The sequence below is a fragment of the Marmota flaviventris genome, chromosome 5, assembly GCF_047511675.1.
Source record: "Marmota flaviventris isolate mMarFla1 chromosome 5, mMarFla1.hap1, whole genome shotgun sequence".
Lineage (NCBI taxonomy): Eukaryota > Metazoa > Chordata > Mammalia > Rodentia > Sciuridae > Marmota > Marmota flaviventris.
Genome location: NC_092502.1, coordinates 144282449 through 144307071, shown reverse-complemented (window position 1 = coordinate 144307071; position 24623 = coordinate 144282449). Strand labels below are relative to the sequence as shown.

The 24623-nt window shown below is 38.7% G+C and overlaps 1 protein-coding gene across 3 annotated transcripts in view; it reads left to right on the top strand.

Moving 5' to 3' along the window:
- Adamts12 (ADAM metallopeptidase with thrombospondin type 1 motif 12) overlaps positions 1-24623 on the top strand; it is a 299954-nt gene that overhangs the window by 170752 nt on the left and 104579 nt on the right. For all 3 annotated transcript variants that reach the window (XM_071612648.1, XM_071612646.1, XM_071612647.1), the window contains 2 exons: positions 13767-13891; positions 18669-18818. In XM_071612648.1, the coding sequence (XP_071468749.1) occupies positions 13767-13891; positions 18669-18818 (275 nt within the window). The remainder of the gene's footprint in view (positions 1-13766; positions 13892-18668; positions 18819-24623) is intronic.

Here is a 24623-nt window from a genome sequence, read left to right as displayed (position 1 = left end):
TTGCCCTCTTAATGCTGACTTCTTGCTGCCAATTAAGTTGTTCAGGAGAATTTGATTGATCACTACATCCTCCAATCAATCACAATTACATTGTTTTTCTTCTTCCTGGCCCGATTTTGCAAGTGCAAAGAGACACAAATGATTTGCTGTAGACAGCATAGCTTTCTACCTCCACATTGCAAACATTATCTTCATTCAAGCTTTTTATTAAATAGAATCTATAAAGTGGTACAAGGTCCACAAGGTGACAGCGGAATAGACATTTATAATTCTTGTTTTCCTGATTCCCAGATATGATTCAGGCTATTCTTCACATAGTTGACTAGTGAGCAGTCCAAACAACAGCAAAATGCAATGATTCTGCTCCTGACTAACATCAGGATAACAGACAGACACAGACAGGAAGTACAGAGGGAGGCACAGACTGTCACCACTTTGAGCAGAGACCTGCATGCTCACTCTGACTTTGCCATCCTTCAGCATGTAGCCCTGTGAAGGTCACATCATTGCTCCATATTCCATCAGTCACTGAGGCTGTGCCAACCCACTGAGGAGATGAATATGGATATAAGTCCCATTTCCTGACCCTGAGGAACCTAAAGTCTGCTGCCAAAAGCACAAAATAGAAAATTTTAAATTGAGACTGTCATGAGTGTAAAAAAGATGTACCTGGGATAGGGAAAGATGCTTGAATGTCTAAGCTGTGTTTTAGAGAATAAGAAGAAATTAGCCAGTGAGGAAGAATAAGAAGAAATTAGCCAGTGAGGCTTTCTCAAAGACTTAGGTGGTCATATTTCAGAGCAGTGGAAACTCTGATACACAAACTATGATCTGAAAGACCCGAGTTGAGGGACCTACATGAGCACTGGCTTAGGTGTTCAGCCTAGCACTCGGCAAATGAACGAGGCCAGTGAAGACATCCCTGATATTAGACAACAGGACAGGAGAATGAAAACTCAGGTAGTTACAGAAAGGAAACGATGAGATTGTGCTGGAGGGAGGAGAGATCATGGTGGATCAAAACCTTCCCATTTCCACTCACAGCCTGTCCTGCTCCTCTGTTGCCTGCCTCTGTATATGACATCGTATAAGCCAGAGTTCTGGAAGGCATCCATGACACCTCCTTCTCTCCCTCCCACATCTAGTCCACCATCAGGTACTGCTAACTCTATCCCACCATCTCCATCTCTTCAATACAAGCTACTTAGCCCGTTCATGGACTGTGGTTGTAGGTATATACTGTCTGGGCTAGTCAAGTCCAGTAATATTCTTTTTAAATTGGTTTTCTCCCTGTAGCCCAGATGAACTCAATACAGTAATGTGACCATAACTACCCTCCTGCCATCACCTCTCCAACCTCCACCCCTGGTTTAAAGCAGTTTGGTGGTTTTCTGGCTCCCTCCCCATTCCATTATGCCCCCTTTGCTCTTGGGATACGGTGACTGTGTGCTACTCATCATGCTTTCTCTTGCCATTGATCTTGTTGTCTGGACTGTTTTCCTTCTTGTTCTCACTCAATTAACGCCATAATTATTTCAGCTCAAGTGTTACTTCCCCATGGCAGTCCTCCCTAACCTCCATGCCCAGTAGATCTCGGTTTTTCACTCTCATAACACGGCATTTCTCCCTCATCATATATCACTGTCCTGATTTTACGTCTATTTGATTGGTGGAATTCCCTTCAATAGTATATACAACCTAAGGGAAGAGGTTAGGTCTGGTATTGTTCACCATTAGCCCTACTAATATATAACAGGCCCCTGATAAATATTTTTTCAATGACTAAATAAGGGAATGAATGAGTGAATTGAGGCCAGCAGTCTGGGCAAACATGAGGGACAACAGTGACCAACTCATGACAAACCTTGTGACCACATAAAGAGATTTGGATGTAATCCTGTGGGAGGCTCTGGATGATTCCCATACTGACCAAAGAAATGCAGAGAAACGCATTAGAGGAGCCACTTGGAGGCTCTGTGGGAAGTTGTGTGAGGTGGGGAACACTGAGGTGGGGTCACTGGGGTACGTCTCATTCATCAGTGACTTTCCACCACTCCACTCTGGTCTTTGGTATTCTAATCTCATACAACAGCTAGCACTGCTTTGGACTTTATTTTTCAGTGGTGGGTTCAAGAGAATTCAGGGTTAAGTGGTAACATATAAAACTGCAACTTCTGTCCATCATTTCCTGACCTGTTAAAACCACTGAGGACTGTCACCACATTTTGAGAATAAATTGAGTGACTGGACGTGCAGCTCACTTTGGAGGCTTTCTCAAAGACTTAGGAGGTCATATTTCAGAGCAGTGGAAACTCTGATACACAAACCAGGATCTGAAAGACAAGTATTAAGTCACCAAGGCCAAGAAAGCAAACCAGCTTCAGCTACGAGCCAACTTGCTCACCCCTGTCCTCCTCCATCAACCCTGAATCAAGCTCTTATCTTCATTTTGTGACACTAGTGCTATGATTTTGATGCTTAATTCGCTTCAAGGCCTTGGACACAAACAGCTTCTAACCCTTTCCACTTTAGATCTATTCAGTCAGATTCAGTGGCCTCTCTGCCAGGGGCTAGGAGTTGGACTCATCCTCCCAGCTCATGTGAGCAGCCTGACGTTGTGGAGAGAACAAGATGATAGTTGGTCCCACTACTTTCTAGCTGTCTAACCTATGGTAGGTCACTTAGTTTGTTTGTGCCTCCATTTCCTGACTGGATAAAATGGCATTAATAATATCTATTCCATACAGGGTTGCTGTGAGGATAAAATGTATTAGTTCATGTAATACTTAGTGTTATGCATGGCTTATAGAAGCCAGTGAATAAATGTCACTTGTTAGTGTCAACCTTATTATTTTTGTCATTATTATTGTCATCCTCTTTTAGTTCCAACAATAACCCTATGTATTTATTGCATTCATACTCAGTTTACAAGTCCTAGGAAAATAACAAGCCTTAAGGATAAGACGAGGATCAGAAAAAGCTGGAGATTTAAGAACATGAAAACAAGGATGGATGAGAGTTAGATGTAGCCTAGTGGATTCCAGATGGCTCTGCCATCAGGAGTGGGCCTGAGGGTGTCAGGCTGGATTGAAGGAGAGGCACAGACCTGATGGCTGGAAGGATCTGTCTGACTTCATAGAGAATTTCTTCTTGTTCTTCTGAGAGATTTAGTGTTAGGTTCACTCTGAAGTTAAAAGCCTGTTGATTTTAGAAACTCAGATGATGGTTTCTGCATCCACTCTCATCCTCCACCTGATGCATGGGTCTTTAATAGTCCATATAATTGTTGTTCTTTCAGGTTAAATGTCAAAAATATTGGCAAAGAATTTTTAGACTCATACCTTTTTTTTTTCTTTAATCAAAGATTTTTTTCCTCTGATAGTAGATGCGTTATTCCTTAGGCACAGGGGAAGTTTCCAGATTTTACGTTTTACTGCTTGTCTCTTCCTTGTCCATCATCTCTTTCAGTAGCTTATGCCTGGCTAGCAGAGCGTGGTCAGATTGTGTACCAAATCAAAAATTGCTACTAGGAATTACAGAGAATCGATACAAGATTTTTTTTTTTCATTATAGAGAAAGCTTACAAAAAGAGAGCAATTTGTAACAAAAGCTATGTTCTTGTAAAATCGTTTCCTATCTCCCAGTTAGGGCTGTTTCTGTGAATAGAGGCTGATTTCCTCCATGTCAGCTCCCTATCCTATAAGGTCACAGTCTCATAAGCATAGGAAAGGGGATGTGGGAAGCAAATTGGACTAGCTGGAGGAAATGAGGTGAGGAGTGAAAAAAGATGAACTAAAAGTTAAATGTATTTTTGTTTGCAGAGGAAATAATTTCATGTAGATGGGTGTGTTTATTTTAACAAGCTCCAATACTGACCAGGTTGCTTTATGAAAACGTTTAGCACAAGTCTCTCATCTTTATTGTGAGCCAGCATAATCTCTCTGAAATCCTTTTTCCATCTTGGGTGCGCTTAGGGCTACTTGGTCTAAATGCATCACTAATTATCCTTCCCAAGGGTCCTGTGAGCAAGTGCACTCAAGAAACAAAATCAGCAAGTACTGCTTGGACTTAACCCTTTGTAAGACTTGCAGATAAGAGGCTGAAGGGACTGGGTGGTGGGGGGAGATATGCTCAGAGAAAGCCTCCTGGAAGAGCTGTGACATTTAATTGAAAATGAAGAAAGTATCCTGAAGACCTTGTCACGGAGCTTGTGTGAAAATGTCACACAGTGCAGATGAGAATTTTATGCCAGGCAAACTACTCAGCTGAAAATCACCAGCAATGCGGTCAGTTACGTACTTGTTTTGTCTATAACAGGAACATACAAAAGCAAGGAAGAGAAAGTACTCAAGATTTTGGAGGTAGATATCAGACTCTAATACATATATTTTTCTCTTTAGTGACTATCTGCCAGGTTTTTCCAGAATTGCTCTTGTAGGAGGGTTGAGATGAATGAAAAATTCCTCTGTGGCCAGCTCTTTACTTTTCAGCACCTTACTCTTTCCTTTTTTTTTTATTGGTTGCTCAAAACATTACAATGATCTTGACATATCATATTTCATACATTTGATTCAAGTGGGTTATGAACTCCCATTTTTGTCACGTGTACAGATTGCAGGATCACATTGGTTATACAGCAATGTTTATACATACTGCCATACTAATGTCTGATGTATTCTGCTGACTTTCCTATCCCCTTCCTATAACCCCCTCCTCTCCCCTCCCCTCCCATCTTCTCTCTCTACCCCAACTACTGTAATTCACTTCTCTCTCTTGTTTTTTTCCCCTTTTCCCTCACATCCTCTTATATGTAATTTTGTATAACAATAAAGGTCTCCTTCCATTTCCATGCAATTCCCCTTCTCTCTCCTATTCCCTCCCACCTCTCGTCCCTGTTTCATGGTAATCTTCTTCTCATGCTCTTCCTCCCTGCTCTGTTTTGAGTTGCCCTCCTTATATCAAAGAAGACATTCAGCATTTGCTTTTTAGGGATTGGCTAGCTTCATTTAGCATAATCTGCTCTAATGCCATCCATTTCCCTGCAAATGCCATGATTTTGTTATTTTTTATTGCTGAGTAATATTCCATTGTGTATAAATGCCACATTTTTTTATCCATTCATCTATTGAAGGGCATCTAGGTTGGTTCCACAGTCTAGGTATTGTGAATTGTGCTACTATGAACATTGATGTAGCTGTGTCCTTCCCCAACAGCCCCACTGCTGGAAAACCTCAACAGTGATGCAGACCTAGTCCATATAATTAGATGGTCTAGCCTTGAAGTTGTTCTCATTACTGCTTGATTGCCTGCCCTCCATTCTCCTCTTCATCCCTGCAAAGAACTTGGAAGGGTGTGAGATGCTACCCTTTTTGCAGGCTAACATGCTAGTTTGCCACATATTTAATGAATGTGATGTTCAGAGAAGACATGAGACTCTTGAATTAGAAGCAAAAGACATTTTTACTCATGGCTCAACATACAACATGAGCTTCATGTTTCCAGCTGTCTCTTGTCCCCAGAGGGGTGATATAAGCAGCCCAGCTGGATACTGTGCACACTGTAAGTTTTACTATAGCTAAGGAGCCCTAAGATAAGGAAACCCCAATTTGGTAAAAGTGATCATAAATAAACTTGTCCAACTTTTGCCCCAGAGGGAGCCATTACCTTATTATTATGAACTGAAAAGAAAATCTGCTCTTTTCTCTGCAGACAGACTATCTTCCAAGGCTATTTGTTATACAGCATCCTTGAAAAGAACAAAAGCTATCAGTGATGATGTGCAAATATACGAGAGACCTGTGGAAAAAATATGTCCCAACAGTTGCTTTTACAGGCACTAGAATTATTATTATAGATTTTCTGCTTTGTTGTCAAACTTCTGATCCTTTCCCCTTTCATTCCTGTAGTCAGTAGGAGATCTTGCCTGTTTACCGACTTACCACAAAACCTCTCACCAACCTGATCTTCACTTTTTTCCTGGCTAAACCCACATTTTTTCCACCTTTTCTTCACTTTTTGATGAGGGATGTACACTCTTACTATTGTCAAAATTGCTGTGTATAAAGATATGTGCAATGCCCGAGATAGGAGAGGACTAAATTCCACTCCTTCTCCTGGAGGCATTTAAAGAAATTGGTACATCATTTTATAAATGGACCCTCATTGTTATACAAAATTACATGTATGATGGTGTGAGGGGGAAGAGAAAAAAAAGAGAGAGAAAAATGTGTCACAGTAGATTGGGTAGAGAGAGGTGATGGGAGGGGAGGAGAGGGGAGGGGGGATAGGAAGGGCAGCAGAATACAACAGACACTAGTATTGCTGTATGTATAAACGTGGCTGTATAACCAGTGTGATCCTGCAATCTGTACACGTGGAAAAATAAGAATTCATACCCCATTTGAATCAAATGTATGATATGTCAAGATCATTGTATTGTCTTGAGCAACTAATAAAATAAAAATAAAAATAACAGGAGGATAAAGACATTTTTATTAAAGCATAAATAATTATCAAAAAAAGAAAGAAAATGCAGCAAGTACTATGAACCAAGTATGCACAAGATATATTGGCAGAAACCTCATCCAAATTGGGGGAGAGGTGAAAGACTTCCAAGAAATGGCCTATTTGTGTGTTAAAAGGATGAATGGAGGGATGAAAGGAGAAAAATAGCATGTTAGGAAGAGAGGATAGTTTAAAGAAAGGAAGGGAAAAATAGCACAGTGTGTGTGGCGGAGGAGTGCTGATATAAGCCATCTAATGTTGCTGGCATGTAAGCTGTAAGGTTGCAAGGAAGTTGGACTTCAGAGGTTCTTGAGCCATGGGTCCTGGTAAGGGTAGACTTCTGTTTTGACAAAAATGAACATCAATCTGGCAATAGTGATAGATTTGAAGAGGTCAAGGAATAAAGCAGGAAAACAATAGGAGATGCTGCATTTAACATGTCTAGAATGAAAGTTTGAGCTAAGGGCAGTAGGCAGCAAAGGTGGAGAGGAGAGACTATCCTCTAAATTAGCAGCGAATGATGAGAGACTGGGAGGCAGAATCTGCAAGAGAGTAGTCCAACAGGAAGACACTGGCACTTTTCAGTTGGCCAATTTAGTACATGGTGGTTCTTGCAATTGAGACAGGATTTACAGGAAGATCATCGTTTCTCAGGATGCTGAATTGAAGGTATCTATGGAGATATTCATCAGAAGATTTAGGTACATCTGAACTTCAGGAGAGATTTGGAATGATTTATAAATTTTAAAGTTTAAAAAAAAATGATTTCCAAAAACACAACTGTGATTGAGAGTGAACTAAGCCATGAGCCAATGGAAGGGCTGAAGAAGGTCCCTTGGGAGGCCTGAGAAGTGGTCAAAGAGGAAGAGGATGACAGTTTGGAATCCTGAGATAGAGGTATCTGTCCCTGCCTTCTCACTGGGGGGAAATGGGGAGGAGATGGGCATAATCATCCACTACCAATTGCCAAGTCTTTCAAGTTATGCAAAGTGATGAGTTTAAAGAAGTCTTCGGTGGTTTGGAAACCACTAGCCCTGGACTCGTGACTGCAAATGGATTGATTCTAAACCCTGCTCTGTGACTTGGTTCAGGTGCCATCCAAAATGGCCTGGATTTCCTCACTGTTTAAATACATTATTGGATATGTGATTCCTAAGGTGCTTCAGGGAGATGGGCCTTTCATCATGATGGGAAAATTGGATGCTGAGTTTATGCTGCAACATCTGGAAAATGACTCTGTGTCTCCATTAGGAACACATGTTGCTGACCCTGAACTTGGCTCTGGATGAGGGAAACTGGGTATTTGTAAATATTCACTTGACTTAAGCAGACACTCATGAATAATATGGAAGTTCTTTCAGAATGCTGATTCAAGCTAATATGTAAAAGGACAATATTAGAAAATTGAGCTTCTGAGATCTGTGTTTCCCCCACCAGGGATTATGTGAGCCAAGGTAAAACTAAGCCCCATCTACTTCCACCACCTCTGTAGCCATTAGGATTATTAACAAGCTATTTATTTATTTATTTTTAAAATATTGAATCTTCAGCTCAAGTCAGGGCTGCTTCTCACTTTTTATTTTTTTTAGGTGTCAATTTTTTAGGTGTCAATTATTTACTTACATGAGGTACTGAGAATCGAATCCAGTGCCTCACAGATGCTAGCCAAGTGTTCTACCACTGAGCTACAATTCGAGCCCTCTAATAAGCTTTTATATTCATGGTTACTTAAGTAGGGAAGTTTACAAACTTTAAAGTAGGTATGGGGATATGTGTGTGGGTGTATGTGAATACACCGATATGTGAGTGTGGTTTTGTAATTATATGTTCAATGTGGTCATTGCCACAAATAAAATAAAACATTTTGGTAGAAAACAGGAGGAAAATTGGAAGAAATATTATTCTTTTTTATGAAAAATAGCTTTAGATAGAGCCATAATAATTCAGGAAAGACTGTAAAGTATTGTGATTCTCTGAACATAAGCATGCTCAATTTTGTTTATTGAAAAGCTTATGTCCACCACCAATTGGGACGAGTAGATTCAGACAATTTAAATTTTCTATTACCTGTATTTCTTTTATTTTAAATGAACAAAAACCCCTGTTCCTTCTTTTACTTTATGTCTCTTTACTAAAATGTATGTTTTGTTCGCGTTTTTAGTCAGAACACCTTTTATTTTGAGCTGTTCCCATTCTGTCTGCAGTTCTTCCTTTCAAACAAAGAAAGAGATCTTGGATTGCTATTGAACCAAGATGTTTATCCTTGAACTTCATTGTGTAATCAAAGGGAAATTTACAAGTCTGAAAAATGGGAACTGACTTCCAGAGCCAGGGAGAGGAACAAATTCGATAGCTGCATTATTAGACCACCTTATTAGAATCCTTCAGGGAAGACATAACTGTGGTGTAAATCAGTATCACCAAGGAAAAAAACTCTAGGCCTCCTTTCAAAACCATGACAGACAGCCCAAGAATCTCAGAACACAAGTACCATTTAATTCTTGGTTCCTGGAGTGAGAGTTTGTTATGATGCCCTTGCTTCTTAGCTTCCTGTGAACAAAAATCTAGATACTGGGATGGAAAGCCATGGCAGACAGGTGCAGTAGCATGGCGACATTAAATTAAGAAGTCTTTCAGAGGATTACTAGAATATCAGTGATTTCTCCAGCGTTTCCTTTGATTCCCTTCCTTGATTCTGGTAGCCTAATCTGTTAAGTGTGACTTTAGCTGTTGCGAAGGGCCACTCCAGTTCAGATGACAACTGTCAGAAGGATATGTTTGGGAGCTGATGAGATCTTTAGCTGTCTAACTACTTTTAGAATATAATGTCTTGGGAAGTTTATAAACTTTATGAGTTTTATAAACTTGATGAGTGTTGTAGTTCATAATCAGATACATGTGTTTAGAGCCAGGCTAGACATTCTTGAGGATCTAAAGAAAGTTTGGTAAATTTTCAGATTATTTAATTATCAGGTCTTGAATACCCATCCACCACAGCAAAGTCAGGAGTTGTACAGGATATAGAGTCTTTGGAGCATTAATAAAATAATGGAGGACCCATAAAAGACTTAAAAATGCAAAATGACATTACAGATCTAACCATTTATATAACTAGTTGCATCCATGCAGAAATATTCTGATACATGAATAAATACATAAAATAATAATGACATGTGAATACATTCTTCAAATGTGAGTCTTGGTAAGAGAAATATTAAAATCTAGGTGCTGTTTGTGGCTTTACCATTTGCAAACTATACCAATTCCAATCGCCACAGAAAACATTCATCTCATCTGTAGATGGGGGTTAATCATTGCTCTCTGAACTACTTCATGAGTGTTTACAATATCAAGTGAGATGAAGTATGCAGAAGTAATTTAAAAGATGTATGTGATAAGCACATGCCATGTGGATTTATTATTGTGTACAACCTCACTGAGACTCAAATATATAGAAAACTAGATAGTATACAGTTACCACTAGAGTCTTTCTCTCACATTTGGTATGATTCATCTTAAGTGATGTCCATGACTTTTGCTTCTGTTTTATCCCCTTTCTTTCTCTCTATATTTTTAAGTTTATAAACATTGTTTATATTTATTGTGTACAGCATGATGTTTTGAAATAAGTCTACACTGTGAAATGGCAAAGTCAGGCTAATTCATTACCTTACATACAATTTGTGTGTTTGTGTGGTGTGAACACTTAAAATTTGTGCTCTTGATGACTCTGAAGTCTATAGAACATTGCTGTCAACTAGTCACCATGTCATACAGTAGATCTCTTGAATTTTCTCCTCTTGTCTAAACTGAAATTTTGAATCCTTTGATCAACATCTTCCAACACTCTTACCCCCAACCTGTGCTCTCTGCTTCTGAGTTCTACATACATGAGATCCCATGTTATTTGTCCTTCTGTGTGAGGATCATTTTATGTCATATGAAGTCATTCAGGTTCATCCATTTTGTTGCAAGTAACAGAACTTCCTTCTTTCACGAGACTGACTAGTATTTCATTATGCATATATCCCACACTTCCTTTCTCCTTTCCTCTGTTATCAGATGATTAGGCTGATTCCGTGTCTGGCTATTATGAATAATGCTTCAGTGAACCTAGGGATGCAGATATCTTTTCATCATACCAATTTCATTTCCCATGGATACCTACTCAGTAGCAGGATGGCTGGATCATAAGGTAGTTCTAATTTTAATTTCTTGAGAAACTACCATGCTGTTCTTAATAATGTTAGAACCAAATTACACTCCCACCTATAGCTTGCAATTTCTTTTCCACATTTGCTGATGCTTTTTATTTTCATCATTTTTAAATTTTTTATTTTTATTTATACATGACAGTCGAATGTATTTTGACATATTGCACATACATGGAGTATAACTTGCCATTCTTGTGGTTGTACATGATGTTGACTTATACTGGTTGTGTATTCATATATGAACGCAGGAAAGTTATGTCCAATTCACTCTACTCTCTTTTCTATTCCCATCTGTCATCATTTTGATAATAGTCCTTCTAACAGCTGAGGTGATATCTCTTTGTGATTTTTAATTTGCATTTTTCTAATAGTGATTTTGAGCACTTTTGAGATACCTATTGGCCATTTGTATGTTTCTCTTTTGAGAAGTGTGTATTTATGGTTTCCCTCATTATTAACTGGGTTATTTATTTCTTGCCATCCAGCACCACTATGGAAAAGGCCATCTTCCCTTCAATGCATTGCTTTTTCACCTGTGTCAAAAATCTGTTATGCAAGCTAATATGGGTCAGTTTGGGGATTCTCTGTCTGTTCCTTTCACCTGTGTGTCTATTGCTGCACCTATGTCACGCCATCTTGGTTATTATAACTATTAAGTACATCTTCATTTCAGGATGAGTGATTCATCCCATTTTATTTTTATTTGTTCACAATTGTTGTAGCTAATCTGAGGCTTGTGCTTTTGCATGTAAATTTTAGAATGACCTTATGTATGTCTACAAAAGACCTTGCCAAGATTTTGATAGGAATTGCAATAAAGCTATAGATTAATTTTGAGAGAATGGACATCTTTACTGAGTTGAATCTGTTAACCCACAAACATCTTTACTGAGTTGAATCTTTAATCTGTCTATTTATTTAGGTCTTTTTTTTCTTTTAATGGCATTTTGTAATTTTCAGGATACAGATTCTGTACCTGTTTTGTTAGTTTTATAAAAGTATTTCATTGCTATGGAACAATTGTAAATGGTAATAATATGTTTCAAATTAATGAGTGTTCTCTCAGATATCCCTCCCTCCCCCAAAGAAAGAAATGTAGGGTTAAAAACAGACCTTAAAGATGTCTGATCATAGTTGATGTTTTATATGATGCCCTGCCTTCCTGTCTGAGGGGGTTTACCATCCCAGTGAAGCCAGTGACCAACTACAACCACAGGCTTCATCTAGGAACCTTTGTTCTCATATTTTTAATTGAAAATCTGAGCTGAATGACCTTGAGGTAGTTCCTCATACCCTGAAGTTTAATGTTCCCTTTTTATAAAATTACATAATAATGCTAAATAATGCAGGGTAGATGTGATTAAATTTAATGAGATAACATATGAAAGTATCTAGCATACAGTAAATAATCAAGAAATGTTTCCTTCCTTTCCCCTTTTCTCTTTTACTTTCTCTCTCTCTCTCTCTCTCTCTCTCTCTCTCTCTCTCTCTCTCTCTCTCTTCCTTCCTCTTTCTTGCCATTCATATTTATGACACCTTGTCAGTCCTTTATGGTAGGTGGAGACAATCTATCTGTTCCCATCTAGGGATGGTCACAGGTCTCCTACAGCCTGGCTGGTTGATTTGGAGGCTGGCTCCCCCATGTTCAGCTGGTCCCCTGGAACTCCTCCCCCTCCTCCTCCATACCTCATTCTGCTGGATCATGTGGCTGGTGATGAGGATAATTAAGTGACAGTTTATTTTTTCATTTAAAATTCTTATGCTAAGCTGTATGGTGAGTTTTCATGCACAATGAGCCACTGCCTATGTTTTCATGAAAGGAAGGTGGTCTGTGGTCGTTAAGTAGCATGAGTAGGTGAACATGGTTCTAACAGGCAACTGAAGCCCCTCAGGTTTTATTTCATTTGGGTGCAGACCTCAGCAAAATATAAAATAGTAGAGAAGCAAGCAGATGCAGAGACTCTCCTGAAGCTCTTGGCCTGAGCACATAGTAATAGTCCCAGCTGAGAGTGGGCCAAGGAAGATCGTCAGCCTCCCAGGAGAGTCCGCCCGAAACAGGAACAGTTTATGTAGAAGCCTTTTTTAAAACATTAATTAATTAATTAATTAATTTGTTCTAATTTGTTATACATGACAGCAGCATGCATTCCAATTCATAGTACACAAATGGAGCGCAATTTTTCATTTCTCTGGTTGTACATGAAGTAGAGTCATGCCCTTCAATAAATTAATGTAGAAGCCTTGAAGAAGTGCAGGAAGGGAAAGTAATTCCTCCTTTAGACAACACTCAAATTTAACTGGAGTCTTTCTACAGCTGATTATGCTGTTTTTTCTTCTCCCTGCTTTGACACATTCTTACCCAGTTAATTTGTAACAATCCTCTTCCCATCCCCAATAGAAGCTGAGGGCCAAATGTATGACTCTGGGATTGTGCTGGACCTCAGAAGCCCTTGTAAGTGCAGACTGAGGGCATCAACTACAGCATCCTAATTGCTGTCAGATGACCAATTATTCTAAAGGGTCAGAGCCTAGAAAAATTATATTACATCTGTCCTCCACTCACAGGTGTCAAACCAAGATGGAAACTGTAGACAAGAAAATCCAGTACAGCCCCAGCTTTGAAGGATAACTTATGAGATAAGGAAGCTTTTTTTTTTTTTTAAATCTATTCATTTTCCATTAGAAATTTAAGTGCTTCTTTTGAATTGTATTGGTTTAGGATTCAGAGAGCCACTCAAAATAGAACTTTAAATGATTGTTGGTCTTTGATAATGTATATTTTTAATTTCTCTTCAAGGGCTGCTTGTCCTGGTGATAATTTCTCTCCTGGAGTTCCCCCTTTCAGGCAGTTTTAGTAGAAGTCATGAGCACAATCGTGTTTAGAGCACAGTTAGCCCACAAGAGTATGCTGGCCTCTGCCAGATTCCTGCCAAATGTCTGATGCACCCAGCCTGAGCTCATCTCATCTTCTGGAGCCTAATGCTTAATGCACTGAGCCCTGACCACAGTGAGCTCACCCATATTGATCTCTTCCTCTCCTTTTTCCAGCAAGGACTGAAAATAACCCACCATGCAGAGAAAACACTGTCCAGCTTCTGCAAGTGGCAGAAGAGCATCAATCCCAAGAGTGACCTCAATCCTGTCCATCATGATGTGGCTGTCCTTATTACCAGGTATGCCAGAGACTATGAGGAATCTGGGGGCAGCAAGTTGCATGGAGCTGGTAGCAGAAAGGCTTGCCAATTACTCGTGTTTATGAGATTCTCACTGTTCTTTGCTACTTTTGTTCATCAGTGGCCTAGGCAGCTCCTGACCCCATCACACTTAGCTAATATGACAGAGCCCTCCTTGATGATAAACTGTAGCACAATGAAGATTTCCTATTTAAACTGGCTGCTTCATCCAGCTCTAAATACAATCAAGAAGCTTGTTTCCAGAGCCTCATAAAAGACTCCTGTAACTCCCATTCATTTGACCAGCTACACCACTGCTGAGTATTTATCCAAAATATTAAAATCAGCACTTGGTAGGAATACAATGCCTACCTAGGTTTATAGCAGTGCAATTCACAATAGCCAAGCTGTGGAACCAGCCTAGGTGTCCATCAACAAACAAATGGATAAATAGAATGTGGTATAAATATGGAGTTGAGTTTTATTCAGCTATAAAGAAGAGTGAAATTATATCAATTTCAAGAAAATGGATTAAACTAAAGAACATCATGTTAAGTGAAATAAACCAAACTCAGAAAGTCAAGGGTTGTATGTTTTCTCTTACGTGTGGAAAGTAGAAAGAAAAAAAGAGGAAAAAGGGATCTCCTGGAAGTATAAGGGAGACCAGTAGAATTAAAGAAGAGTTTCAGGGGAAGGAAGGTGAAGGGGAAAGGGGAGGTACTGGGGAAGAAAATGATCAAATTACATTATGTGCCTATATAAATATGTCATGATGAATCCCACTATTACATATAATTGCAATGCATCAATAAGAAGTTTTAAAGACTTCTGCAACTTTAAATCAGTGGAATTTCCAATTCTTTATTTTTATGTTTAAAAAATTCTCCAATTAATAAAATGCAACTTTTTCTACAGAAATCTATTTTCTTTTTTAAAGCACAAAGCAAACACACACTAACTGTTGTTGAGAATATAAGGAACAGGTGCTTCATTGAGTAGGCAAAGTGGTTGGGTTATACCTTTCTCCCTTTTATCCCCATAACAATATGGTTCTGTTCTGATCACACATAGACCCTGTGGTACTAATAAAAACCATCAAGCCTTCCAGGACTCATAACTGTGAAGAGCCAGTGAATTTTCCTGGTCAGCCCAGGTCTTTTGAAGTCTGTTTTCTTATTTATGCCTAAACCATTTATTGAGCTAATAAATGTATTGAACTCACCCACCCCTACTCTGGAAGAACCATATTCCTACAATTTTTTTTACTTTCTTCCCCCCTCTGCCCCCCGCTTTAAAACTAAACACTTAGTAAGTTCTCCATAAACAATTTCTTAGTGGACACGACCTCTTGCCATATCAACCTGGGAAGGTCAGTGGATTAGCAGTACTGTGTGCCAGGCACTACAGAAGAGTTTACATTCTAAAAGGGATAAATTAGTTTTCTGGGCACCCTATGCAGATTCAGAGGCATTCATAAATCAAAAATAGAAAAAGCCTCTGGGCCCTGCCCTTCAGCCACAGAGAACCAGAGCCCCTGTGCTACATTCCACATCCACACCAACCTATTTTCCGGGAGAACTACTGATCAACCCAAGGTGTCACAGAACCCAATGAACCTACTATTACAGGTTTGTGCTAAAGATTTCCCTGGGAACATATTTGCATTTAACCAGGTTTTCATAATTTCACTTGAAAAAGTGATTCTGATGGTTGGAGTTTCTGATCAGAGTAAGGCAGGTATTTGTAGAGTATGGGGACTGATTTTTCATCTCCTGTAGACATTCTTTGCACTGCATGATGACAGAACCAAGGTATTCGAAGGAAGCCTGTCCTTCACAGGACAACCCATTCCCAGGGCCTTCTTAGAAGTGGAAAGACTTTCAAGTTCTAAAATAAAACTCAATAATATTGGCATTTTGGGCTGGATAATTCTGTTTTGTGGGTTGTTGTCTTCTATGTTGTGGTATATTTAGCAGCATCTCTGACCTCTGCTCATGAGATGCCAATAGCATCCTCATACAAGTTGTGACAACCCAAACTGTCTCCAGATGTTGACAAACATCCTTTTGGAAGGGATGAAAAGCAAAATCACCTCCCTGCTCCACTCAAACCATTTTGAAAACCATTGGCCTGAAAAAATTAGTGGGATCAGGGAGAAAAGGAGATATGAGACTGAGCTTTGCCAGTACAGACTAGTCTGAGATCCACATTAACAGAATTCTCTAAAGAGCTGTATTCAAGAGAAGGTGGATTTGGCTGGGAACATAGTCCATGTGTTTGCACTGGCAGCTAGTGGTGGTATTCCAAGGCATATTTTCTCTTATATACTGTCCCTGGTGCACAGTGGAAGTTGAGCTAATCTCCTTGTGGAGGCTGAAGCCCCTTACCTGAAAGAACCATATTCCTACAATGTTTTATTACCTTCTCCCCCCACCCTTTAAAGCTAAACACTTAGTAGGCTCTCCATAAACAATGACCTTGTGGACACGACCTCTTGCCATATCAACCTGAGAAGGTCAGTGGAGTAGAACTGAGGGCCATGCATCTTCCCTAGAAACTCCCTGAAGACCTGGACTTTTTGAATGAAATAGTAACAAGTGCATCCTGCAGAAGAGATAGGAGCATGTTCAATTGTTTCTCCTATAGAAATATTTAAATGATTGGGTTGTATGACGTAGCTCAATGAGCCACCCAGAGCTGCTGCCATTGAGGGCAGGACTTAATCTGTGGTGTGTATGTGCTGAGAATGAGCTGTTCCCTGCTGTTTCAGCCATTGCCATCCAGAGAGATACCCCTCACACAGGTTCTCAGACCATGGGTCTTTTCCATGGCCCAAAGGACACAAAAACCAGGAGACCATTTTATGCTAGAAATGGGGCCACACAGCTCCATTAACAAAAGGTTTCAATTATCTAAAGCTCAGGACTTCATTGGTATTCATGCTAGTCAAGAAGTATTGGCCAAGAGCTCTTCTTATACGGAAGAAACTCAAATGCCCAATTAATCACTCTTCCAAAACTCTTGTCAGTGATTGAAATAATCCGTGATAGAATGAGAGCACATTTTTTACATTTAAAAGTTGTAACTATTTTTTATGAGGTTCTAGGAACCTTTCCTCTCTTTTTCCAGGGTCAGTAAATAGTGAATTGCTGGTTACAAGAAGCAGCAAGATTTGAGAGAGTTTGTGTGTGTGGTGGGGGTGGGGGGCGTGCACTCCCTCTTGTGCGAAGTATTGAGAGTGTGTAGGGGCTAGACAATTGATTTGATTTTTGTATGATAGAAACAATCAACTTTTTCATAAATAAAAGAAGTTCTTCAATGAGGTCTTTTAAACTGTTTCCATTAGTGTCCCATAGGTACACCTAACAGTGGGGTCCATCCCAACACATCATTCATGCATGGGATGAAATTCGGTCCACCTCATTTCCCAGCACTCCCTCCCTCTCCCTGCACTCTACTTCACCGTCCTGCCTTCATTCATCCACTCCACTGTTTCTCTAAGTTGATGCTTTACAGGTGTACACAAAGGTGGAGTTCACTGTGGCAGATTTATAAATGGACGTAACATAATTTGGTCAATTTCGTTTCAGTTCTTTTCTTTTCCTCTCTCCTCATTCCCCCTTAATCCCCTTCCTCTACTCCATTGATCTGCCCTCTAATTTCACGGGGTCTCCCCATTTTCCCCTTGTTTTGCTCTAGCTTCTGCATATGAGAGAATATTCAACCCTTAACTTTCTGAGTCTGGCTTATTTGACGTAGCACGATGTTCTCCAGTTCTGTTCTTAGACAGACAGATGCCATGATTGCGTTTGCTGCTTGGCTATTGTGACTTGTGCGGCTATAAACATTGATGTGGCTATGTCCCTATAGTATTCTGATTTTAGTTCTTTTGGATAAATAATAAGGAGTCAGATAGCTGGGTTAGTGGTGGTTTCATTCTTAGTCTTTGAGGACTTTCCATACTGCTTTCCAAAGTGGTTATACTAATTTGCAGTCCCACCAATGTGTGAGTCTACCTTTTCCCCCACATCCTCATCAGCATTTGTTATTTATTATTTGTATTCTTTTTGGGGGGGGGTTATTTTATTTATTTTTGGGGGGGTACTGGGGATTGAACTCAGGGGCACTCGACCACTGAAACACACCCCAGCCCTATTTTGTATTTTATTTAGAGACAGGGTCTCACTGAATTGCTTAGGTAGGCTTTGAACTTGTGATCTTTCTGCCTCAGCCTCCCAAGCAGGTGGGATTACAGGTGTGTGCCACCACAATTATTTGTATTCTTGATAATTGCCATTCTGACTAGAGTGAGATGAAATCTCAATGTTGTTTTGATTTGCAGTTTCCTGATGAGTTTTGAGCAGAGAACTCAGGAAGACTAAAAAGAAGTTCCATTATTGGGAAAACCCCAGTCACTTCTGATTGTCCCTTCCCTACTTAAAAGTTCAAATTAACTTTAATTTTCAATAAAATCTTCTCTTGTTGGCCAAATCATTTAATTTGGCCTCCTGATATCAAGAGCAAAATCAACTCAAAATAAATATCTAACACATCCCCCCCACAGTTTTTAAGTGTTAGGGAAGTATTATAATTAAGAGGTAAAATCAGAATAAAGTGAATTCAAAATTATCCCCTTCATTCACACGGGCTTTCAGAACTTTAAGCATATTCTACAGACTATATTGATGTAAATTTACACCTAGACGTGTTTCCAGGAAGCAGGTTTCTTCTAGATATTTCTTTGGGTCCCTAAAACATCTCTGTCATCTGCTTTCAGAAAAGACATCTGTGCTGGTGTCAATCGCCCCTGTGAGACCCTGGGTCTGTCCCACTTGTCAGGAATGTGTCAGCCTCACCGCAGTTGTAACATCAATGAAGACTCTGGACTCCCTCTGGCCTTCACCATTGCTCATGAGCTTGGACACAGGTAAAGAGCAGAGCAAGTTGACACTGGCTTGCCATGTTCATGCATCAGTATCAGTAGAAGGAATAAAAATTACCTTAAATTGTTGGGAGATGTGAACTGTTCTGTGGCTTGAGGCTCATCCTCCTAGAATTCCACTTCTCCATTTGTGAAGGGCCAAAAGAGCACAGTTCACAACCTCCAGTGCCTTCTCTGCCCTGACCACTTCAACCCACATACATCAACAAGACCACCACAGTTCTCTGACTCCGAATGGGGTGAGCAGAAGCAAGGAGACCAGTTACTCCTGAATTAACTCAGTTGTTTAATTCAGGAATAAATTCTGATTAGTTCTTAGGACATGGTAATATTAATAACACTAAAAAGTCATAAGCCTAACGTTTTTTGTGTCCTTCCTGAATGCCATTGTGCTTGTCATTATGTCACTGAATCTTCCCAACCAACTTATGAAATAGATTCTATTGTTACTGTTGTTACTGTTGACTTACGTGTATTAAAAAGGAGAACACTGAATAAATAAGACATTGAAACAACTTGAAAAGAACATTAAGTGAACTCCAGTTAACAGGATACCAAAGTTGTTGCAAAATATAAATGTGTGAATTTGATTTTATGAATCTCTTGAAGAGTGGTTTCCAAATGTTTGATTGAAGGCATAATGAGGATTCTGGATAGGCCAAGTATCAAAGGTTTCCGTGGGGGAAAATCTTAGCTTATTTATAACTTTGTTTTCAACTTTTAGACAGTAACTGTTCTACTTCAGCCAAACAGCATAAGAAAAAGAAAACAGAACAAAACCAAAACAGCTCTGTAGGCTCACGCCTCTGCGTGCTAGCAAAGTCTGAGTGTGGAGCTGAGACTTCCATCCATGCCAGTCTGTAACGAATCACCCAGCACTGCCACTTGGGCATTTAAAAAATTACATAAGGCACAAGGACTTTCATCTTTGCAGGGCAGTTATGAGCACTCCAACCTTCTGTGCCAGTGCAGACAATGTGAGAAGTCAGAAATGCCACTCACTCCCAACCAGTAGCACAAGTCAGCTGTGACACCCCTAACAACGCAGGTATCAAGAGGCTTTGTGGAAAACCTGAACTTGTAATTCCAATGTAAAAGATATAAAGAAGAATCAAATGGAATTTGTGGAACTGAAAAAACATGAAAATAAAAATCTCAGTGAATGTTCTCAAAAAGCAGAATGGAGGGCACAAAGAAAAGAATCAGTGAACTGGAAAACAAATAAAAATTATGTGATTAGAACAAAGAGAAAAAAGACTGCCAGAAATTAAAAGTCAAAGCAGAATTTTAGAAACACATGAGATTATAACAAAATGTCTTACATTTGGGTCATCAGAAGGAAAGGAGCAAGAATGGATTCGAGAAAGTACTTAAGGTGCAAATGGCTAAAAACTCCCCAGATTTAATGAGGCATCATAGGAAGCCCATAGGTACCTACAGATTTATAAAGCTGGGAGAAGCCCCAAAGGGGGTTAAAGCTAAAGAAAATTCATGCCGAGATCAGTCATAATTAAACTTTGAAGTCTGAAGACAGGAAATCTTAAAAGCAGTGGGAATTGTCTCTTTGCATCTGTAGGAGGAACACACCTTGAATAAAGATAGATTCCCCACCAGAGACCATGGAGGCCCAGAGGAGATGGCACAATATCTTTCAAATGCTGAAAGAAAAGACCTGTCGTCAACTAAGGATCATAAACCTAGCAAAGGAAAGAGGAAGGAACAATTTTTAATTCATTTTATGAAACTAGTATTACCCTGATACCAATATCAGACAAAAACACAGTACTGAGGAAAAAACTAAAAAATAATATCCTGCATGAGTATTAATGCAAAAAATTTTAAAATATTAGCAAATAGAATTCCGCAATGTACATTAAAAATGATACAGACACAATGACCAAGTGAGATTTATTTCAAGGGTACAGGCTGGTTCAGTATTTGAAAAATCAGTCAGCGTAATGCACCATAGTAGCAGGCTAAAGAAGAAATATTCATTTCTCAATAATGCAATTCAGAGAGTTTAGAGTTCGTTTTTGTGTTCAATGGCCAGCACTTTCTTTGGTTTTAGGTTTTCTGAGCCAAGGAGGAGATCCCTCCTCCTTCCTTCTGATTTTGTGATTTCAGTTCTGTACCCTTATCTTAATGATGCTATTTTTTAATGGTCTTTGTTTTTACATTAAACCATTCCAATGACTTTTAAACATATAGGCAGAGTATTTTAAAAAATGACATGATCACATCAATTGATGTAGAAAAAGCATTTGACAAAACTCAGCATCCATTTGTTATTATTTTTAAAACTCTCAGAAATAAAAAGAAACTTTCTTAATTTGATAAGGAATATTTCCAAAAGATTGACAGCTAACTTGATACTTGATAGTGAGAGACTGAATATATTCCCTGGATCAGAAACAAGGCAAGTATACCATTCTCATCACTTCTTATTCAAAGTAGTACTAAAAGCCAGTGCAATTAGACAAGAAAATGAAACAAGAGGCATACATATCAGAAAGGAAGTAATAAAAGTATCCCTATTTGAAGAGAGCATTATCTTATGTGTGGAAAACTCCAGCGAAAACATACACACAAAAAAAAAAAGAAGAAGAAGAAGAAGAAGTGAGTTCACCAAGCTCACAGGACGCAATATAAACACATAAAATCATTTGTATTTCTGTATTCTAGCAATGAATAGATGGACACTGAAATGGGAATGGATTCGAAAAAATTATATTTCACGCTTTTATAATTATGTCAAAATAAATACTATTGTTATGTATAACTAAAAAGAGCCAATAAAGGCCCCCCCCAATTTTTTTTTTAAATCTAATACTTTTTACAATCACTCAAAATTTGATTTTGGACTTTGTAGGCTTGTAGAGCTGTAGAATGAAATCCTGTTATTTTAAGCCACCGAGTTTATGGTAATTTTTATGGCAAACTTAGGAAAATAATATATCATACATTTAATGAAGAACTAGTATCTATATGAAAAACTTTCAAAACTCAACTGTAAAAAAACAAATAATTAGAAAATGTGCAAAAGACATGAGTAAGTATCTCACCAAAAGAATGTACAAATATATTTAGTACATGAAACAATGTTTAAAATCACTAGCTATCAGGGAAATACAAATTAAAACCACAATTATATAGCACTACACACCTACAAGAATAACTAAAATAATGAGGTATAACAAATCCCACTGTTAAGTATAATTATAATGTTATCAGTACTAAAAAGAGAAAAAAAAGACTGAAATAAAAATCAGTTATGACACCAAATGCTATCAAGGATGCAAATAAACTGGATCATACCTCCATTGCTGGAGAGAATATAGAATGGTACAAGCACCATGGAAAACAATTCAGTAGCTTTTCTAAAACTAAACCCACAATTACAACATGACCCAGCAATTATACTCCTGTGTTTTATCTCAGAGAAATGAAGATATATTTTCATATCATAATTTATACATGAATGTTTATGGAAGCTTGATCACAATAGCCCAAACCAGGAAACAACCCAGGATGTTTCAACCCTCAGGGTAAATGGCTGAGGAAACCAGGATGGATACACATCATGGGACACCAGTCATCGAGAGAAAGGAAGGAACTACTAATACATGCCACAGCCTTGATACCCTTCCAAAGAATGACGCTTAGTGAAAAAAGACCATCTCCAAAGTTGACCTACTGTATGATTCCATTTACACAGCATTATAGAAACAAGAAAATTATAGAAATAGAAAACACTGGGGCCAGGTGCCATGGCGCATGCCTGTCATCCCAGTGGCTGGGAAGGCTGAGGCAGGAGGATCACGAGTTCAAAGCCAGCCTCAGCAAAAGGAGAGGAACTAAGCAACTCAGTGAGACCCTGCCTCTAATAAAATACAAAACAGGGCTGGGGATGTGGCTCAATGGTTGAGTGCCCCAGAGTTCAATCTTCAGTACCCCTCCCAAAAAGAAAATAAAACAGTGGGATTTGAGGGAGGGGAGAGAGTACGTACAGCTATGAAGTGCAGCATGAGAAATCATGTGGTTAGGAAAATGTTTGGTTTCTTGACTGTACCAAGATCAATATCATAATTGTGTTATTGTACTATAGATTTGCAAACTGTTACTTAGGGGGGAGGTAGGGAAAACATACATGATTATTTCTGTATTATTTCTCACAATTTCATCTGAGCTTGCAGTTATTCTAAAATTTTTTAAAAGTGATTTTTTCTATATTTATCTTATTTATTTTTTTATACAAATGGAGCATAACTTTTTATTTCTCTGGTTGTACATGATATAGAGTCATACCATTTGTGCAATCATACCTGTACATAGGGTAATAATGTATATCTCATTCCACCATCCACCCCCACTCCCTGGCACACACATCCCTCCCTCTTCTGCTCAATCCAAGGTTTCTCCATCCCCACCCTCATTATGGATCAACATCCACTTATCAGAGAAAACATTTGGCCTTTTTGGGGGGAGGGGTTGTTTACTTTGCTTGGCATGCATGATTTTCTCCAACTCTGTCCATTCACCTGTAAATGCCTAATTTCATTCTTTTTTAAGGCTGAGTGATATTCCATTATGTGTATATGCCATAGTTCCTTTATACATTCATCTATTGAAAGGCATCTAGGTTATTTCCACAGTTTATTAATAATGTGAAGAGAGAGCCAACAGAATGGGAGAAAATCTTTACCACATGCACATCAGATAGAGCACTAATCTTCAGGATATATAAAGAACTCAAAAACCTTTACACTAAAAAAAAACCCAATCAATAAATGGGCTAAGGAAATAAGCAGACACTTCACAGAAGATACACAATTGATCAACAAATATATGAGAAAATGTTCAACATCTCCAGCAATTGAAGAAATGCAAATCAAAACTACTCAAATATTTTATCTTATTCCAATCAGAATAGCAGTTATCAAGAATTTAAGCAACCATAAGTGTTACTGAGGATGTAGGGGGAAAAGGTGCACTGATTCAATGCTGATAGGACTGAAAGTTGGTGCAACCACTTTGGAAAGTAGTATTGAGATTCCTTAGAAAATGTGGAATGGAACCACCATTTGACCCAGCTATCCCACTCCTCAGTCTATACCCAAAGGACTTAAAATTAGCATACTGCAAGGACACAGCCTCATTAATGTTTATAGCAGCTCAATTTAAAAAGTTAATCTTAAAAAATGGTATTGGGTCATGTGCAGATGACCTAAAATATATTTTTTTAAATGGCAAAAACAGACACTGGGAAGGGAAAGGAAAGGAAGGTAAGAAAACAGAAATGTTTAGAGTTTTGACTAAGCAAGAAAAAGTTGAAAGAAGATTCATGAGCTTGATTTTGAACAATAGAAAAAAATGCTTTAGTAAGACCCCCCAAAATGGACTAAAGACTTTAGGAGCTTTCTAAGAAGATTTTGCATGTAGCAAAAGATGCTTCTGAGTAGCTAGCTCTTTTTTTTTTTTGAGGGGGGGGGGATAAATACTTCTAATTAGCTCTGGACCAAACTGAGAAATAAAATACTGGAAAAATCAATGAAATGGTCTAGAACAACCCAGAGAAGGAAAATGAAATGAACTAATATCCTAAGAAGATACTCGTTGTGATTTACTAACAAAGATACGTCATTATTTCTTGGAAACTTGTTTGTTTCATCACTGATTATACATAACGCTAAAGAGAAGGCAAACTAACTCACCTAACTATGTGTAGGTGAATGCTTTCACTTATTTTGAGAGGAAATTTAAAAATGGACATTTGTGAAGGCCCTAGATGAT